Genomic DNA, 14239 nt, shown 5'->3' on the forward strand with positions numbered 1-14239 from the left:
GGAGCAGTGGGTTTGGGGGGGAAGGAGCAGTGGGTTTGGGGGGGAAGGAGCAGTGGGTTTGGGGGGGAAGGAGCAGCGCAGCTTGGGCGGCACTCGCTGGAGGCAGCACCGGGGTAAACTTCGGAGCTGCTTTGCGCACAGAAATAAAGACGGGAGCTGCCGAGCAGAGGGGTTCCGCCTGGTGGGGCTGGGGGCTGCAAGCCCCGCTGCTCCGGGACATAAAAATAACCCGACTCCTCGGGCAGCTTTGCAAACACTTGTGGGGTGTTATCAACACTGAGTCACGTAAACGCTGAGGAAGGTCTGTCGTCATCAAAACTGAATTGAGAGATCCTAAAAATGAAGCCGCTTTCCCCCCTTTGGGTAACACTGAGCAGCTCTTCACTGCCTAGTCCTTTTTGGCTCTGACTTCTCTCTTCACTTCCCCACTTTTGCTCTATTTATTTTAATTTTTTTTCCCCCACACTTCCTCTTTATTCTGCCTTTTTTTTTGAAGCTGTCGTAATTATTTATTTTTCATCTATCCAATCACATTTATCAGCCCCATGGTAATTCTCCAGTCCTGATTTTTCTCCTTCTACCACTCCAATCTTTTCTTGCTCACCGAGGTGGGGAGAGTTGACACCAGTTTTATGGGAAAGTATTCAGGGCTCCAACCTCCAGCCCTGACTGCACACCTTGGAGTTCAGTCTAGGGCCAGTGCCACTGCCTCAAGGATCAGGAAGTATTTGGTGGCCTCTAATCTGCTGTATGTCACCACCAAGCAGATAGTGCTCCTGTGCTTGGCATCCTCCCATGTCTCGTGGTTTCTGCCAGCGAAGGCCGGGTGTCAGTGCTGCACATCCTGCATGGCCTGTGCATGAGGCAGAGCTTCTGTTATGTTATGTTATGTTAAACCTGCTTCGCTAAAGCTAACATGTGTCCCAACGTGGACTCTCAGTCTCTCTTGGATACAAAAGCAATCAGTTTGGCTGTTGATGGAAATTGGGACTGATGGTGTAAAGTCAGTTCTACATTCATCTTCTCACAGGACTGGCATGTTAGTTTTTGTATAGACAAAACAAAAAATTCTAGGGGAGAAGGATGCTTACGACCAAAAAAACACATTTTGAAGTATTACCTTAATTTGCTCACAAGACTTGACTCCCTCTCTGTGTGTTCCCTTGGGCACATCTCTCCCTTGCTGCCTCACTGAAACTCTCCTGGGCCTCTTGGCCAGCGCGGTCTCTGTAGCACAGTGCAGAGTGCTGGAGCACAGGTCCAGTGAGGGGTCAGGAGTGCCCTGAGGCTGCTGGATAGCCCCAGGTCACCTACTGTAGCATGTCTCTCTGAGCACTTGCTTTCTTTAGCCTATACACTGAAGCCAGAGTCTGCATTAATATAATGTTTCTTCTGTTTCTTAACATCCTTTCCTCAGCAATGCCAAACTGCGTGCCCTAGCAACAGCCCTGTCCCCAGGGTTCCTGAGGTTTGGTGGCACCAAGACAGATTTTCTCATCTTTGACCCCAACAAGGAATCTACTTCAGAAGAAAAAACCCTCTGGGAACTTGAGACACAGCAAGGTAAAATGGGCATCAACATGCTAGACTTGCAAACATCCTGGTTTTAGGAGGTAGCTTTGATGCAAGCTGGGGAAGCCACAAGGGCATTGCAGAAGCTCTGGGTGTCCTCCACAGGGTCAGCATTGCTCTCCTCCATGGAGAGAAGATCCATGGACCTTCATCACAGTCCATGGCAGGAGCTGTACGAGCCATGGGAAAGAGAGGAAGGGCACAGGGGGACTCGTGTCCACGCCAGCATCTGCTGGAACATCCCCTTTGCCACCTCGTGCTTCCTGCAGCAGCCTTGGGAGCACCCCCACTGCCTGGGAGGCAGTCAAGGTCAGCTCAAAAGTTGTGGTTTCATTTTGAAAATTAAGCAACAAGTGGAAGAAATAGTCCAATGAGAACAGAGTTTTCTCTATCTTAGCCAGAGCTAGGCTGGGGTTGCAGCCTTGCCATCCTGTTGCTTCAACAGAACACTGCCAGCTGCTCGGGCTTGGTGCTGTTGCATGAGGTTTCCCACTGCACTGAAGTCCATTGCCTCTTTAAACATAGCACATAAACACTTCTAGAGATGTTTAATATCAAAAACTTCCCATTTGTTCCTGTGGTGCATAGCACAACAGTGGAATTATACACCACTGTACAGCTAGTGATGTTTGGTTTCAAAGTCAAATGATACTTTTCTCCATGTACCACTTTGCTGAGTGGCCACCTTTTCTCTGGGTAACTGTGGCTCCAATTCATGCCTTCCTCTCTGGTTATGGCTTGTTCCTGGTTTGTATGACGAGAATCAAACATGAGCTCTGAAGAAAAAGTGTATTGTGACACTGCTGGCATTGTCGTTGGAGCCACACAGGGCAGTCAGCCCTTTCCCCTGCACCAGATGGGCAGGGCAGGAAGCACTGCCCTGTATCTGCCCACAGCAAGGCAGGCATGAATCCTGCTGCGCTGTTGCACCCTGGGGTGCCTTATCTGCTCCTCAGGCACCACAGCACATGCTTTGGCAGCTCCCTGGAAGGAGGGTTTCTGGATGCTGCTCCTGCTAAAATAGTTTGTTGGGATGTGACTACCATGATGTCCACTTCCAGAAGCACAGCACAATCTTCCCCTACCCCTCCATCTCCATCACCTTACACGGGAAATTTTAAATATATAATATATATATAAATAGATGCATCAAGACAGCCCTCTTTTTCTATGTAGTTAACATTGTGAAAGTAGGGGTGTGTTTCACAGATGAGCACGACTGGCTCTCAGCTTGGCACCAAGCAGTTGTGCTTCCTCCTGAGGGCCGCAGCCCTTTGCCTGCTGTACCCTGGCTGTAAAGGCGAGGACTTAGTTGCTATCAACCTTCTTCCACCCTACAGAGGCTTGTGGCTTGACCCCTGCATTTGCTGCTGTTGAGAAGGTTCTGCTGGCCCAGTGGCCCAGCCAGGAGAAGCTGATTCTTGCCGAGTATAACCGGAAAAAGCACAAAAACACCACCATTACAAGTAAGACTTCAATGGAGTTTTCTGCTAGGGTTTATAACCAGGGGGTTGCAGATCTCTCCCCCACAGTAAAAGGGTCATAGCTTGTTAGGAGCTGAAACCATATTTTTTTAAGTGGGTGAAATGTTTCTAATAAATGTTTTTCTATCTTCTGCCTCCTCATTAAATATGTATTCAGTTGCTGCAGGAGTTGTGAGGATCTCAACCCCTTGCAGGATTGAGTGTAGTAAGGTCTGGGTTGTTTTGTCTGTCTGGGAGAGCTTGGCACATCTGCAGCACCAGGCTGAATAAATACAGGCAGTAAAGATTGTTGCTTGGCAAAAGCAACTAGCACACTGTAGCCTTGAGATAACATCCTCCCTTTTCTCCTCTGTGCAGGGAATACAGTGGATATTCTCTACAGCTTTGCAAACTGTTCAGGGTTTCATCTGATATTTGGGCTTAACGCCTTGCTACGGAAAGATGGCTTGCAGTGGGACAGCTCAAATGCCCAGGTGCTGCTGGACTACTGTGCCTCGCAGGGTTACAACATCTCCTGGGAGCTTGGGAATGGTAAGTATGAGGCTTGCTTGTGGGCCAGGCCAGCAGTCACCTGGAAAGGTACCACCATGGGGTAAGGGCTGGTAATTTTGGATGTTTAGGATGACAGCCCATAAAGGGAAGGTGATACTTTACTGGGAAATACTAAGGTCTTAATTTGCAAGGAGAGGTTTCACAGAAGGCCCAACAAATGAGCAAATTGAGATTATTTTGGTGTGCCTAACAAGGCTCCGAGATGAGGTTAGCCCACGAGGTGCAGGATGTCACTTATGGGGACTGGCTGGGACAGAGCACACTGCATCACCCTGGCTTGCAGTTTCATGCTTGTCTCCTTCAAATTTTTCAGGCATGTCATGCCAAATCACGTGAAGCCACAGGGGGTTGCTGCTCATCATGGGGAACAAGCTGCCGTGCCCCAAAACTAAAGCAAGGTCCTGATGTGTGCATGTTTTCCCCAGAGCCCAATAGCTTCAGGAAGAAATCTGGCATCTACATCGATGGCTTCCAGCTGGGGCAAGATTTTATTCACTTACGGCAACTTCTGAGTAGCTACACCCTCTACCGGCACGCGAAGCTCTACGGTCCTGACGTGGGGCAGCCCCGAAAGCACACGCAGAGCCTGCTGAGAAGGTAGGGGTGTGGGGCCCAGACAGCCACCCCCAGCATGGCCTGCTATGGCTAGCAGTGGCTCATTGCACCCAGATGCAGGAGGCATGAGGAGGTATCTGGGTGGGATTTTAAGGATTTTCTCCTCCAAACCAATAGCAAGGATTTACAAATCCAGTCTACTTGAAAGCTAATGTCCTGTATTTTTCCTCAAATGAGAAATGAGGATTTTTTTTTTTTCTTGACTGGGGATAACTGAAATCTTACTTGCATCCATGAGTCCAATGTTTAAATACTCAGCCAGCTGAAACTAAGACACTAGCAGTACTTCAGTGATCAGCTTTCAATTGAGCACTGGCTCTAGTGCTGTGTTAACAAGGGCTTTTCAGCCTAGAATTCTCCATAGCCACGCTGCGGTTCACTATCACTGCTGCCTGTCAGGGAGAAGGGAGGGCTGGGCATGGCAGCTCATTCGTGGGGGACCCACTGCCTATCAGCAGTACCTGCTAACCCCCCACTCTCCACCACATCCCCTCTGGTTGCAGCTTCCTGAAGTCGGGAGGGAAGGTGATCAACTCAGTCACGTGGCACCAGTAAGTACTGCTGGGATACCATTATCACTCTAGTTATCGCCTGTTTTCTTTAGAAAGCATGGATCTGAACATCTCAATAGGGAGGAAGGGGTGAAATACCCCTTTCAGCAATTCCTCGGGTACCCCTCAGCAAACCTTTCTGCTCAGAATAAGAGATGAATTGGGGGAGTTCGTTACAGAAATGCAGATCTCCAAACAGCCTACTTGGTGCAGAGATCCAAAAGCAGTGGGGCTTTGTAATATAGGCACAGCAGTGGGTAATGCAACAGTGTGCAAGATGGTAATTTTGCTCACTAAATATGTGCACTGAGAAAACCAGAAATGGAGCATGGAGAAAAAAATGGCACAGCAGCTTTTTTTCTCAGAAAAGCACAAGGAAGTAGGTCACGGCTCTCCCCAACATGAGGAGTTTCTGCAGAAGTTGACCCTTTTTTTGCATATGCTGAGTTTAACATGTACCACAAGCTAGTGAGATCTGAGTGGCACTCTTTGTTGTCTCAAAGCTCCAATCTGCCAACCCTTGCAAATAAAATGCACTTTCCCATGGGAAGAACACGGTGTTGTCTAAAAGCAAAATAAGGTAATTTAGACCTACTCAGCAGAGATGCAGTTGCTGAACTTGTGCAAGAGGAAAAGCTTTTTCACATAAAGTTTTAAACAACCCATGGGTGGCTGGGCTTTGAAATCAAGTCAGTACCTCTGACATTCGTGCTCTCCTTGGCATTAGATGGGCTAAATCTGCTTTAGCAAAAGCTTTACTCCCTGAAAGCAAATTCAGGGAGTCACTTATGACCTTGCTGGCAAATGCACTCAACTCCTTGTAAAATATGCAGCAGAAGCCTCGTTAGCTGGTGTGTTACATGCTGCCTTTTTTCTCTATTTATGTCTGTTTGCTGTAAGTGAAAAGCCCTGCAGGTCTGGCTGACCCTTACCCATGGAGAAGTGCCAGCATTTCCTACTGCTCCTGTACCTTTGCTCCCTGAGTCAGTTCTGGCTCTGTGTGGGCAACTTGCTCAGATCCCACCCTCAGTGCAAACAGCACCAGCACAGTCTCAGCCCTTCACTCTTGTGCCAGGGCTTGGGGACACAGTTTTAAAGTGCTCAGGTGAGCAGTGGGGTAAGTTGGCCTCAGGGCACCTGCCATGAACTCCACAAGGTGATTTCCTTGGGATTTCCTTCTGGAGTTGAATTCAGCACGGTGACGTGCAGCAGTCAGATAACAGTGGGAGAAGATGCATATGCTTGTATATATGTATACATATATGACTTACTTATGTATTTAGAGCTGCTAGGAAGGTATAAAACATGTCTTTTGCCCTTCCTGGACTGTTCTTGCCCTGTGGTTCCTTTTGCTTTAAATGGCCATGCATTATTTTCTTTGCTAATTAAGGATTATCAAGTTTTAGCTTCCTCTTGTGGCTGGAAAACTTCAGCTACATCTGGCAGGACTGAGTGACAGCATAATGAAATGCAAAAACCACAGGGATCCCCATTTCCCTTTCTTTATTCAGAGAAATCGGACATAAAAGCTCTTCTGCTTATGGTGGAGGGCAACCTTCATCCTGTACGTATGCCTCCATCTCATTGCCCTCCACATGGCCAGAACACTCCAACATAGAGAGAGAAGTTGGGAGCTGGCATTTTTAATATGTAACTTGAAACAGTTAAGCAAATAATCACATAGGAGTGTCAGAGTCCTCGGTAACAGAGGGTTTACAGAAACTGGCGCTTACTCAGGGGTGTTTTCTTCAGTCTAAATGAGTAGATGCAAAAAACCCTCTACTACTTCTGTTAGTAAAAAAATTCTGTGATATTCTGCCTCCATTAAGGTAATTATACCTGACAGTCTCTTAAATTCAAACAATGTACTTATACATTTGAGGGGAGAGTGGACAAAAAGAGGAAATAACTGAACAGAAAAATAGTGCTGTGGATAAATGTATGAAACAACAGAGGGCTTTGGGTGGTGTTTTGTACCAGTTGTCATATTTTTCCTTAATTTTGGCTGTGGGTTTGTTGTTTGTTTTTTTTTTCCATTTCCAGTTACTATGTGAATGGACGAAGTGCAACGAGGGAGGATTTCTTGAGCCCCAAAGTGCTGGATAGCTTTGCCACAGCTGTACACGAAGTCCTGGAGGTGCCTTGTCCTGTTTGACCATTCTCATGTTCAGTTTCCAGGAGGCTAGCAGAGAATACAGAATAAAATAGAAGTTCTCACTAGTGGTAAATAGGGATCCTCAAAGCTCAGGTGCTGTTGTCATTGTAAACTAAAAATAAAAATTCACAAAACTAATAACAGATGAGCTCAAATAGTTTGCCATGCTGCAAAGTGTGCTGTCAGGTACATCACAAACCTACAACATTCTCATTTATTGATGAAGACATTACTCAGGGATGTAATTTATGGTCATATCCTCTCTGCCTGTCCCTCTGATTTCTTTGTATTTTGAGAATAATATAATTTAGAGTATAACCCCACTCAGGCACAAGAAGACATACAGGACCTGGCTTTTGGTGATGTTTCGCTCATTCTACATGCATAGACATGATTTTTTTTTTAAGGGGGCAGGGAATATATTTGCTTCTAGTTCTTTTGATCAAAATTTCTGTGACATCTCACCTCATTTGGTGTTATCCCTTAAATGTGTAAACATTGTATGTAGACACTTGGCTAAAGCACAAAATGTTGATTGCCCATTATTTCAGTAACAAAAAAACCTAAACTATTGTCTCTGTCTCTTCTTCCCTATGTCACCCCACCCAGATTGTTGGTGGGACTGTGCCCAATAAGAAGGTCTGGCTAGGAGAGACAAGTTCTGCCTACGGAGGGGGAGCTCCCAGGCTGTCCAACACTTATGTTGCTGGCTTTATGTAAGTACCATGTCACATGTATGGGGAAATTACACATTTTACCAGCTGCAGAGGATTGCGTTCATGCCCCACTGGAGGAACATCTTCCTTGGGCTTCTCAAGGAGCGCAGGCTATGATTGGGTTGAAGTTCGTAACCCTCCCACTGCTCCCTGTGTGCTTCCCCTCTGCCTGAGGTTTTATGTAGGCCCGGGTAATAACAGATTCCTCCAGAAAATAAGGGATGAGAAGTGTGAGGAAGTTGTATTTCTGACCTTGAATCTGCAATGCTAACTTGGTCGTTATATGAGGATGGAAAGTCATTCGCCAGATGGGTGTCCTTTTCTGATGTCATCCTTCAACCACCATGAAATTACTAACCAAAGGGAGATTTAGTCATGAAAATAATTTTCTCCACGGACTCAATTTTCAGCATTTCATTGAAACAATAGAATTCAGACTTTTCTTAGCACTTTGATCAGGTTGTAGATTCAGGAAGAAAAAATTGCATGGGACTGTGGGGTTCACACTTTGAAAATCAACAGAAAATATGGCTGCATTGTATATTTTTTCCCCTCCTATAAGGCATTATGATATTTTCATCAGGGCCTGATGGGTCAGCAAGTCAAAGCCTGGTAATGGCAAACAACCTTGTTGCTGGCAGTGATGATTTCAGCCTTTGGGGTAACAGTGCACAGTTGAGATAAACAATTTAATCTGCATGTTGTTTGTCTCATTTTTTGGCAGGTGGTTGGACAAACTTGGGCTTTCAGCCCAGCAGGGGATTGATGTGGTGATGAGACAGGTTTTCTTTGGGTCAGGGTCCTATCACCTGGTGGATGTCAACTTTGAACCTTTGCCGGTATGTATGCAGCCCCACCAACATCATCTGAATGCTGCATGTATTTCTGCACAGGCAGTGCTGGATGTGGAGATGCAAGTCAGCTATTTTAACAACACAAGATAGTGACAGATTTTGTAGGATAGTCACAGTTATCCTTGCACCTCAGTTAGCTCATGCTTCCTTATGGGTTCATGTGTTACATACGTAGATACTATATATTCACTGTAACTGCAGGTGTGGAGCTAGTCTTCAGCACAGCAGAGACTGATTTCTGGGAGATCATGCTCTGATTTGGATGCAGAAACTTCTGAAGTTTGTAAGTCTTTTCTGGAGGGACTGTTTTGGTTTGAGTACTCCTCAGCTGAGTGATGAATGGCTTTTAAACCAACATTATGTGAGGTGTTATATCCCTAGTGAAAACAAAACAAATCTGACGTCAAGACTCAAACACTTCTTTGCTCATGGGCATATTTAGCCTTAAGTGGCTGAAGGATAAATACATGACAAAAAATGCATTCAGTATAGCTTGATTTATTAGGAAATACCATTCTGCTGTGATGAAACATCATTATTTGAACTACATGTTATTCTTGCATGTACAGCATGTTTCTTTGTTCTAGTAGCACTTCTGTTGGGGTAAGAGAAGGATGTCTTTCATTTAGCTTTCCTCTCATTTTTCTGCTTCCAAGTTGTGATTTTCACAGGCTCATAGAGACCATCTGAGACAAACCCCAGCATATGGGGATTTTCTGTCCTGCCTGTTAAGCTGGTCCCTGTGCCAGGCTTGTTGCTTTGGGCAACAACAGCATTGCCAGGCTTGTTGCTTTGGACTTTTTATTCTCTCATTTCAAATGGATTAAATTTGGAATGAAAGGATCTGCCTTGTTCCTTACCTAGAGGCAGTACAGATGCTAAGCAAGCTCAAAATGCTTCAGAGGCAGAGAAAACCAAGTCCAGATCCATCAGTTTTAGTTACCCTGTAAATGAAGCAGCACAGCAGTGTCAGAAGCCTGCATCTCCTTGCAGAGGGGCTGAGCATGCAAGCTGATAGGAAAAGTCACTTCCTGGGCTTGTGGTGAGTCAGAAGAAAACACAACAGTTTTCCTTCTAGGAAAACCTCAAAGACATCTCCCAGATAAGCTGGGAGAAGGTCTCAAACCCGCCAGCTGGAGTACATCCTCACATGGGGCTGCACTTGAAGAAACAATGCTGCAAAATGCAGCCTGTCTGTGGCCTCCTAGTCTCAAAACACCTCTGTGCAGACCATGCACTCTCTTGGGTACAGTCACAGAATTAATAGAGGAAAAGCAGCGGTCAAGATGCAAGAAAAAACAGACCTGGAAAAAATGAGTCTTCAGTAGGCATTGCCTTGCTCTCAGGTATCATCCTGGGGTGCCAGGGGATTTATTCTTGACCAGCATTCATAAACTCATCCTGAGACATGTTCAAAAGCACAATGCTAGGAAAAGGCATAAAAGTTGTTGGGGGCTTCTTCCTGGTGTTGCATCTGTGGATTGGGCACAAGCTTTCCTGCAGAAAGGGCAGCTCATTCCCCATGGATTCAGCCCTGAGGTGCTCTGTATCCTGCAGAAGGGCTTCCAAAATGCACAGTCTCTCCCCCAGAGAAAGCTCAAAAATTTGCTTATGAAGGAGATTACTCTAAGGTACCTTTTATATGTAGCTACTCTGTGGCTTGGAGGCAAGGTTTTGTCTTTAGCTTGTGGAAATTTAAACAGATACAATGAAAAACTTGGTAAAGCAAAAAATTACAGGGAAAAAACACTGAAATCACCAGCAAAATCAACATTTTCCCAGGTGTGCACCTAGCAGGTGCTTACATGTGTTTTTTTATGTCTCCTAGGACTACTGGCTCTCACTGCTCTACAAGAAGTTGGTGGGTACCAAAGTGCTGCAGGTCAGCCTGGAAGGAGCTGACAAGAGGAAGCTCCGCGTCTACCTCCACTGCACAAACACCCTCCAGTAAGCTTCCAGAAAGGGTGAAATACCCAGAAACAGAGCCCACAGCCACCCCCAGACCAACAAAAGCAATCTGAGACAGTGCAAGGATGTATGTTATTTCTGTGAAACCTCTTTCTCACCTGATCCCTACCATGACCTTCTCTTGCCTTACAGTCCAAAGTACAGAGAAGGGGACGTGACGCTGTTTGCCTTAAACCTCTACAACGTTACCCAACATTTGCAGCTACCAAATTACTTATCCAGCAAGCATGTGGATCAGTACCTCTTACTGCCTCATGGCAAAGAGAATATACTTTCCAGGTAAGCATGCAATTCTGCCTGTCTCTGTAGAAAGGACTGTAAGTACAGTTAGATGGCCTCTAGAACCTCACCTTGTTCAATTCAAAAGGTAGAGGGGAAAAGGTATGAGGACATTTGTTTGATGTTAATCAGGAAGCTTTTCCCAGCATGCTTCAGGGCTCTGGACTAGCTGCTAAGGTTCTTTTCCTTTTGCACAAGCACAGATATCTTGCTTTCCCAAGTGCTGGCTCCTAATTTACAGCAACATGTTCAGGCTTTGTATGGTTTCTTTGTTGTTAATGTTAATGCACCAGCACAGGAAGTATCTGCTCTGTGGACTTAGAAGATACCCTAATATTTGCAGGAGAAAAACAATTCAGATTTGTACTGTACAAAGCCTGTTCTGCTGTTAACCTCACTAGGAGAGTAAGAAACATGTTCTTTTCCACTTGTTTGTGCTAGGGCTCTAAAGGAGCCCTTGCAGAGGGAGTGCAGCACACATAAACTCTCAACAGTTTAGCTTGGCCTTGGGCCAAGTTTATGTTTACACTCAGGTCCAGAGCTGTTTGTGCTCAATGGGACAGCTTCCCAAACAGTCTCTCTGTCCCTCCCCAGGTCTGTTGAGCTGAACGGCCGTGTGCTTCGGATGGTGGATGACAAAACGCTGCCAGAGCTCACAGAAAAACCCCTTGGTCCTGGCAGTGTACTCGGCCTTCCCGCCTTCTCTTACGGCTTTTATGTTATCAAAAATGCCAAAGCTATTGCTTGCATTTAAATGGCTAATACACATGCACAGGGTAAATGGAAACCACTTGGCCAGCAGGGAAGTTTAATCCTAGAAAGTCATGTTTCTACAGTGAGATTTAATCCTAGCAAGGGATGCAAATGTGGCAGTGGTATGATCTGTGGGCTGGGGAAGATATGTGGTCCTGTTGGGTGATTTGTACATGCAAGATGCTTGTTAAGCCCCTGGGAGAATTAGCCAGGCAGAGCAAGTCCAGGCAGGGATCGCTTTTGCTCTTCGCCCAGCCTGGGTCACCGTGCTGAAGCACAAGGCCCTTCTACACACCACAGAGGAAACTGCATGGACGTTTCACAGCGTGCTTGGAGCTCTGCCAGCCAGGTGCTGCAGCCTCCCCTCTCCTCGATTCTGCAAGCGCAGCTCTTAAAGCAGCTCCTTCAAACACTTGCCTTCAGAAAGGACAAGCAGAGTTTTTATTTTAGCTGTACAGCTGTGATTTTGTCTGCACTATTTGGCAAGCTCGAGGAGGGGTTGTGGTTGGTTGCTGAGGACATCTCGGGGCAAAAAGTGGGGACACGCAAAGCAAACCGAAGCCTGGTGCCTACAGGGGAAGACGCCTTGCCGAGAAACAAGGTCCCTCCATGGGATTTGGGGCAGCACCGCACTTTTTTTCCCAGCTGGGCAAGTTCGGTCACAAGATGGAGCTGTGGCCACATGCTTTTCAAAGGCGAGTTTTTGGCTCGTGAATTGCAGGCTGTTCTGCAGGGTGATCTCCCTCTGCCCTCACACACTCCATCCCCGGGAAGGAAGAAAAGGAGCCCACCAGCCCTGGCAAACGCTCGGTGTCAGTGGGCACAGCGAGGGCTCGCAGCTCTTCACTGTTCCCCACCCTGCAGCCGTTCAGATGGAAAGGGCTGCCCTGAGAGATCTGAAGGGGAAGCGCTGCTTTACACTCCCTAACTCACTCAGGTCACTCCTGCCCTCAACGAATCGGGAGAGTGAAGAGGTTAAGCAAACCCCTCAACCATCAGAGAGATACTGGTGGCCGCAGAGCATCCTGGGGACAAACCTGTCTGGCCAGGCTGACATCCCTCCCGCTGGGGAAACAGCCGTTTTTAACCAAAAATCTGTGTTAGCAGTGGCTTTTGTCCCCAGCTGTGCCCCCCTTCCCACTGCACACCCCACTGGCTGCAGTTGGGTGTGCCTGGGCCACGTTCCTCTGGCACACGTGCAGAGCTCACTGCCCCCGAGGGTACCTGCGGCCTCTCCCGTCTTTATTTGCATCTCTTTTTCCTGAAGATACATGTATATCCCCTGCCACTGCCAGTGCCTTATGATATTGTGAGCATAGCAGGGGAAAACACCACCACACCACTGTATTTCCCTTTTTTATCCTTCAAAAGGGTGCTGCCAGCTACATGGGGTTTTAACGCAGGGCAGGGACCCTTTTTAATGGGAAGATGTTAAAACCAGATGTACTTTTACTGCTGTGATGAAAAATTGCACAATAAAAAGTTTATATTTAAGTTCAATGTGTCAAGGGAATGTTTGCACGCACAGTGCAGATGCTTTCTGTGAAGGGTTATGTATCAGGGAGTAATACAGATCAGAAATGAGTATAAGGAAGGCTAAGTTTCTCTACGTTGTCCAAGCTCAATAAAAGAGGTAACAAAAGCATAAAATGGAGTAGAAAGTCTTAGACACAGTCAACATAAAATTAATAACATTATTGTTATTACACTATAAATTACAAATAAGACACCACCAAAGTCATTGTTTGCCTGGTAGCTTCTTTTTAGAACTTTTCTAACAGTTTTGTTTATTCCCATGCTCGTGACTTATACATTCAAAGGTTTTAATTAAAGTGATTTATACCAGCTTTTGGCAATCTTCACAGAACCACAGAATCATCACGGTTGGAAAAGGCCTCTATAATCACCGAGTTCAACCATCTTCCTTTCTTTAAGATTCTTTTTTGGCATTCTGGTACGGGGAAACTCCCTACATTTATTTTGCTTGTTCATTATCTGCACTGTGTATGATTCCCAGTAAGAGCACCCAAGGAAATAAGAATTAAAGAAAGCGTATCTAGGTCAGTGTGTTTGGGCTGCAGTTCAGAAGCCTTCCAGCTCACCCTCGGCACATGTGGGTGGATGATCAGCATGCAGGACCCACCAGGAAGGGCACAGGGGTGTCTGGTCTGCAAGCAGCAGCTGCTCGGGCTTCACCTGCCAGCATCTCTGCTCACACAACCTGGCTGTTCATATCGCGGGGCAGCAAGAGGCAGGATTTACACCTCTCATAACCTGCACAAGCGAAGCGGGAGGGAGAGCAGCACAGGAAGAGACGCTGCTCCCGCACACCCAGACAGGCGCAGCCAGAACCAGCAGGGAACGCGGCCCTCCCAGGCCCGGCTGTGGCAGCGACTCCTGCCCCGGGAGCGCCTCATCCCAAGGGCTTTTTCTGCGTGAATGGTGTAAACCCTGGGTCTCGCCTGTGAGTGTCAACATAAACATGTATCTACACACGATCACCGACCTGAGACCAGGAACAGCTGTTGTACCTCGCTCGCGCTCCAGTTTACTCCTGCGTTTTTTACTCTGGAGCTTGTTTGACTCATCTAGGACTTGCTGTAAATAAGCTCCCGGCAGGCGCGGCGACACGAGGGCAGCAGTGACACGAGGCCGCGGAAGGCGGGAACCCCCGGGGCCGGCAGGGATCCCCTCACCGGGGCCGGCCGGGAACCCCACACCCGGGGCCGCAGCCAATCTC

The 14239-nt window shown here is 46.9% G+C and overlaps 1 protein-coding gene across 1 annotated transcript in view; it reads left to right on the top strand.

Annotated features, from left to right (window-relative positions):
• Nucleotides 1–11500, top strand: part of HPSE (heparanase) — a 13070-nt gene extending 1570 nt beyond the window's left edge. The window contains exons 2-12 of the mRNA XM_010009011.1: nt 1418–1563; nt 2913–3038; nt 3414–3587; nt 4034–4205; nt 4727–4774; nt 6818–6911; nt 7539–7645; nt 8370–8484; nt 10328–10446; nt 10600–10746; nt 11341–11500. Of these exons, the coding sequence (XP_010007313.1) occupies nt 1418–1563; nt 2913–3038; nt 3414–3587; nt 4034–4205; nt 4727–4774; nt 6818–6911; nt 7539–7645; nt 8370–8484; nt 10328–10446; nt 10600–10746; nt 11341–11500 (1408 nt within the window). The remainder of the gene's footprint in view (nt 1–1417; nt 1564–2912; nt 3039–3413; nt 3588–4033; nt 4206–4726; nt 4775–6817; nt 6912–7538; nt 7646–8369; nt 8485–10327; nt 10447–10599; nt 10747–11340) is intronic.
• Nucleotides 11501–14239: the final 2739 nt, after the last annotated feature.

Source organism: Chaetura pelagica, unplaced genomic scaffold (assembly GCF_000747805.2).
Source record: "Chaetura pelagica isolate M959 unplaced genomic scaffold, ChaPel_1.0 scaffold221, whole genome shotgun sequence".
In the NCBI taxonomy this organism is placed as follows: Eukaryota; Metazoa; Chordata; class Aves; order Apodiformes; family Apodidae; genus Chaetura; species Chaetura pelagica.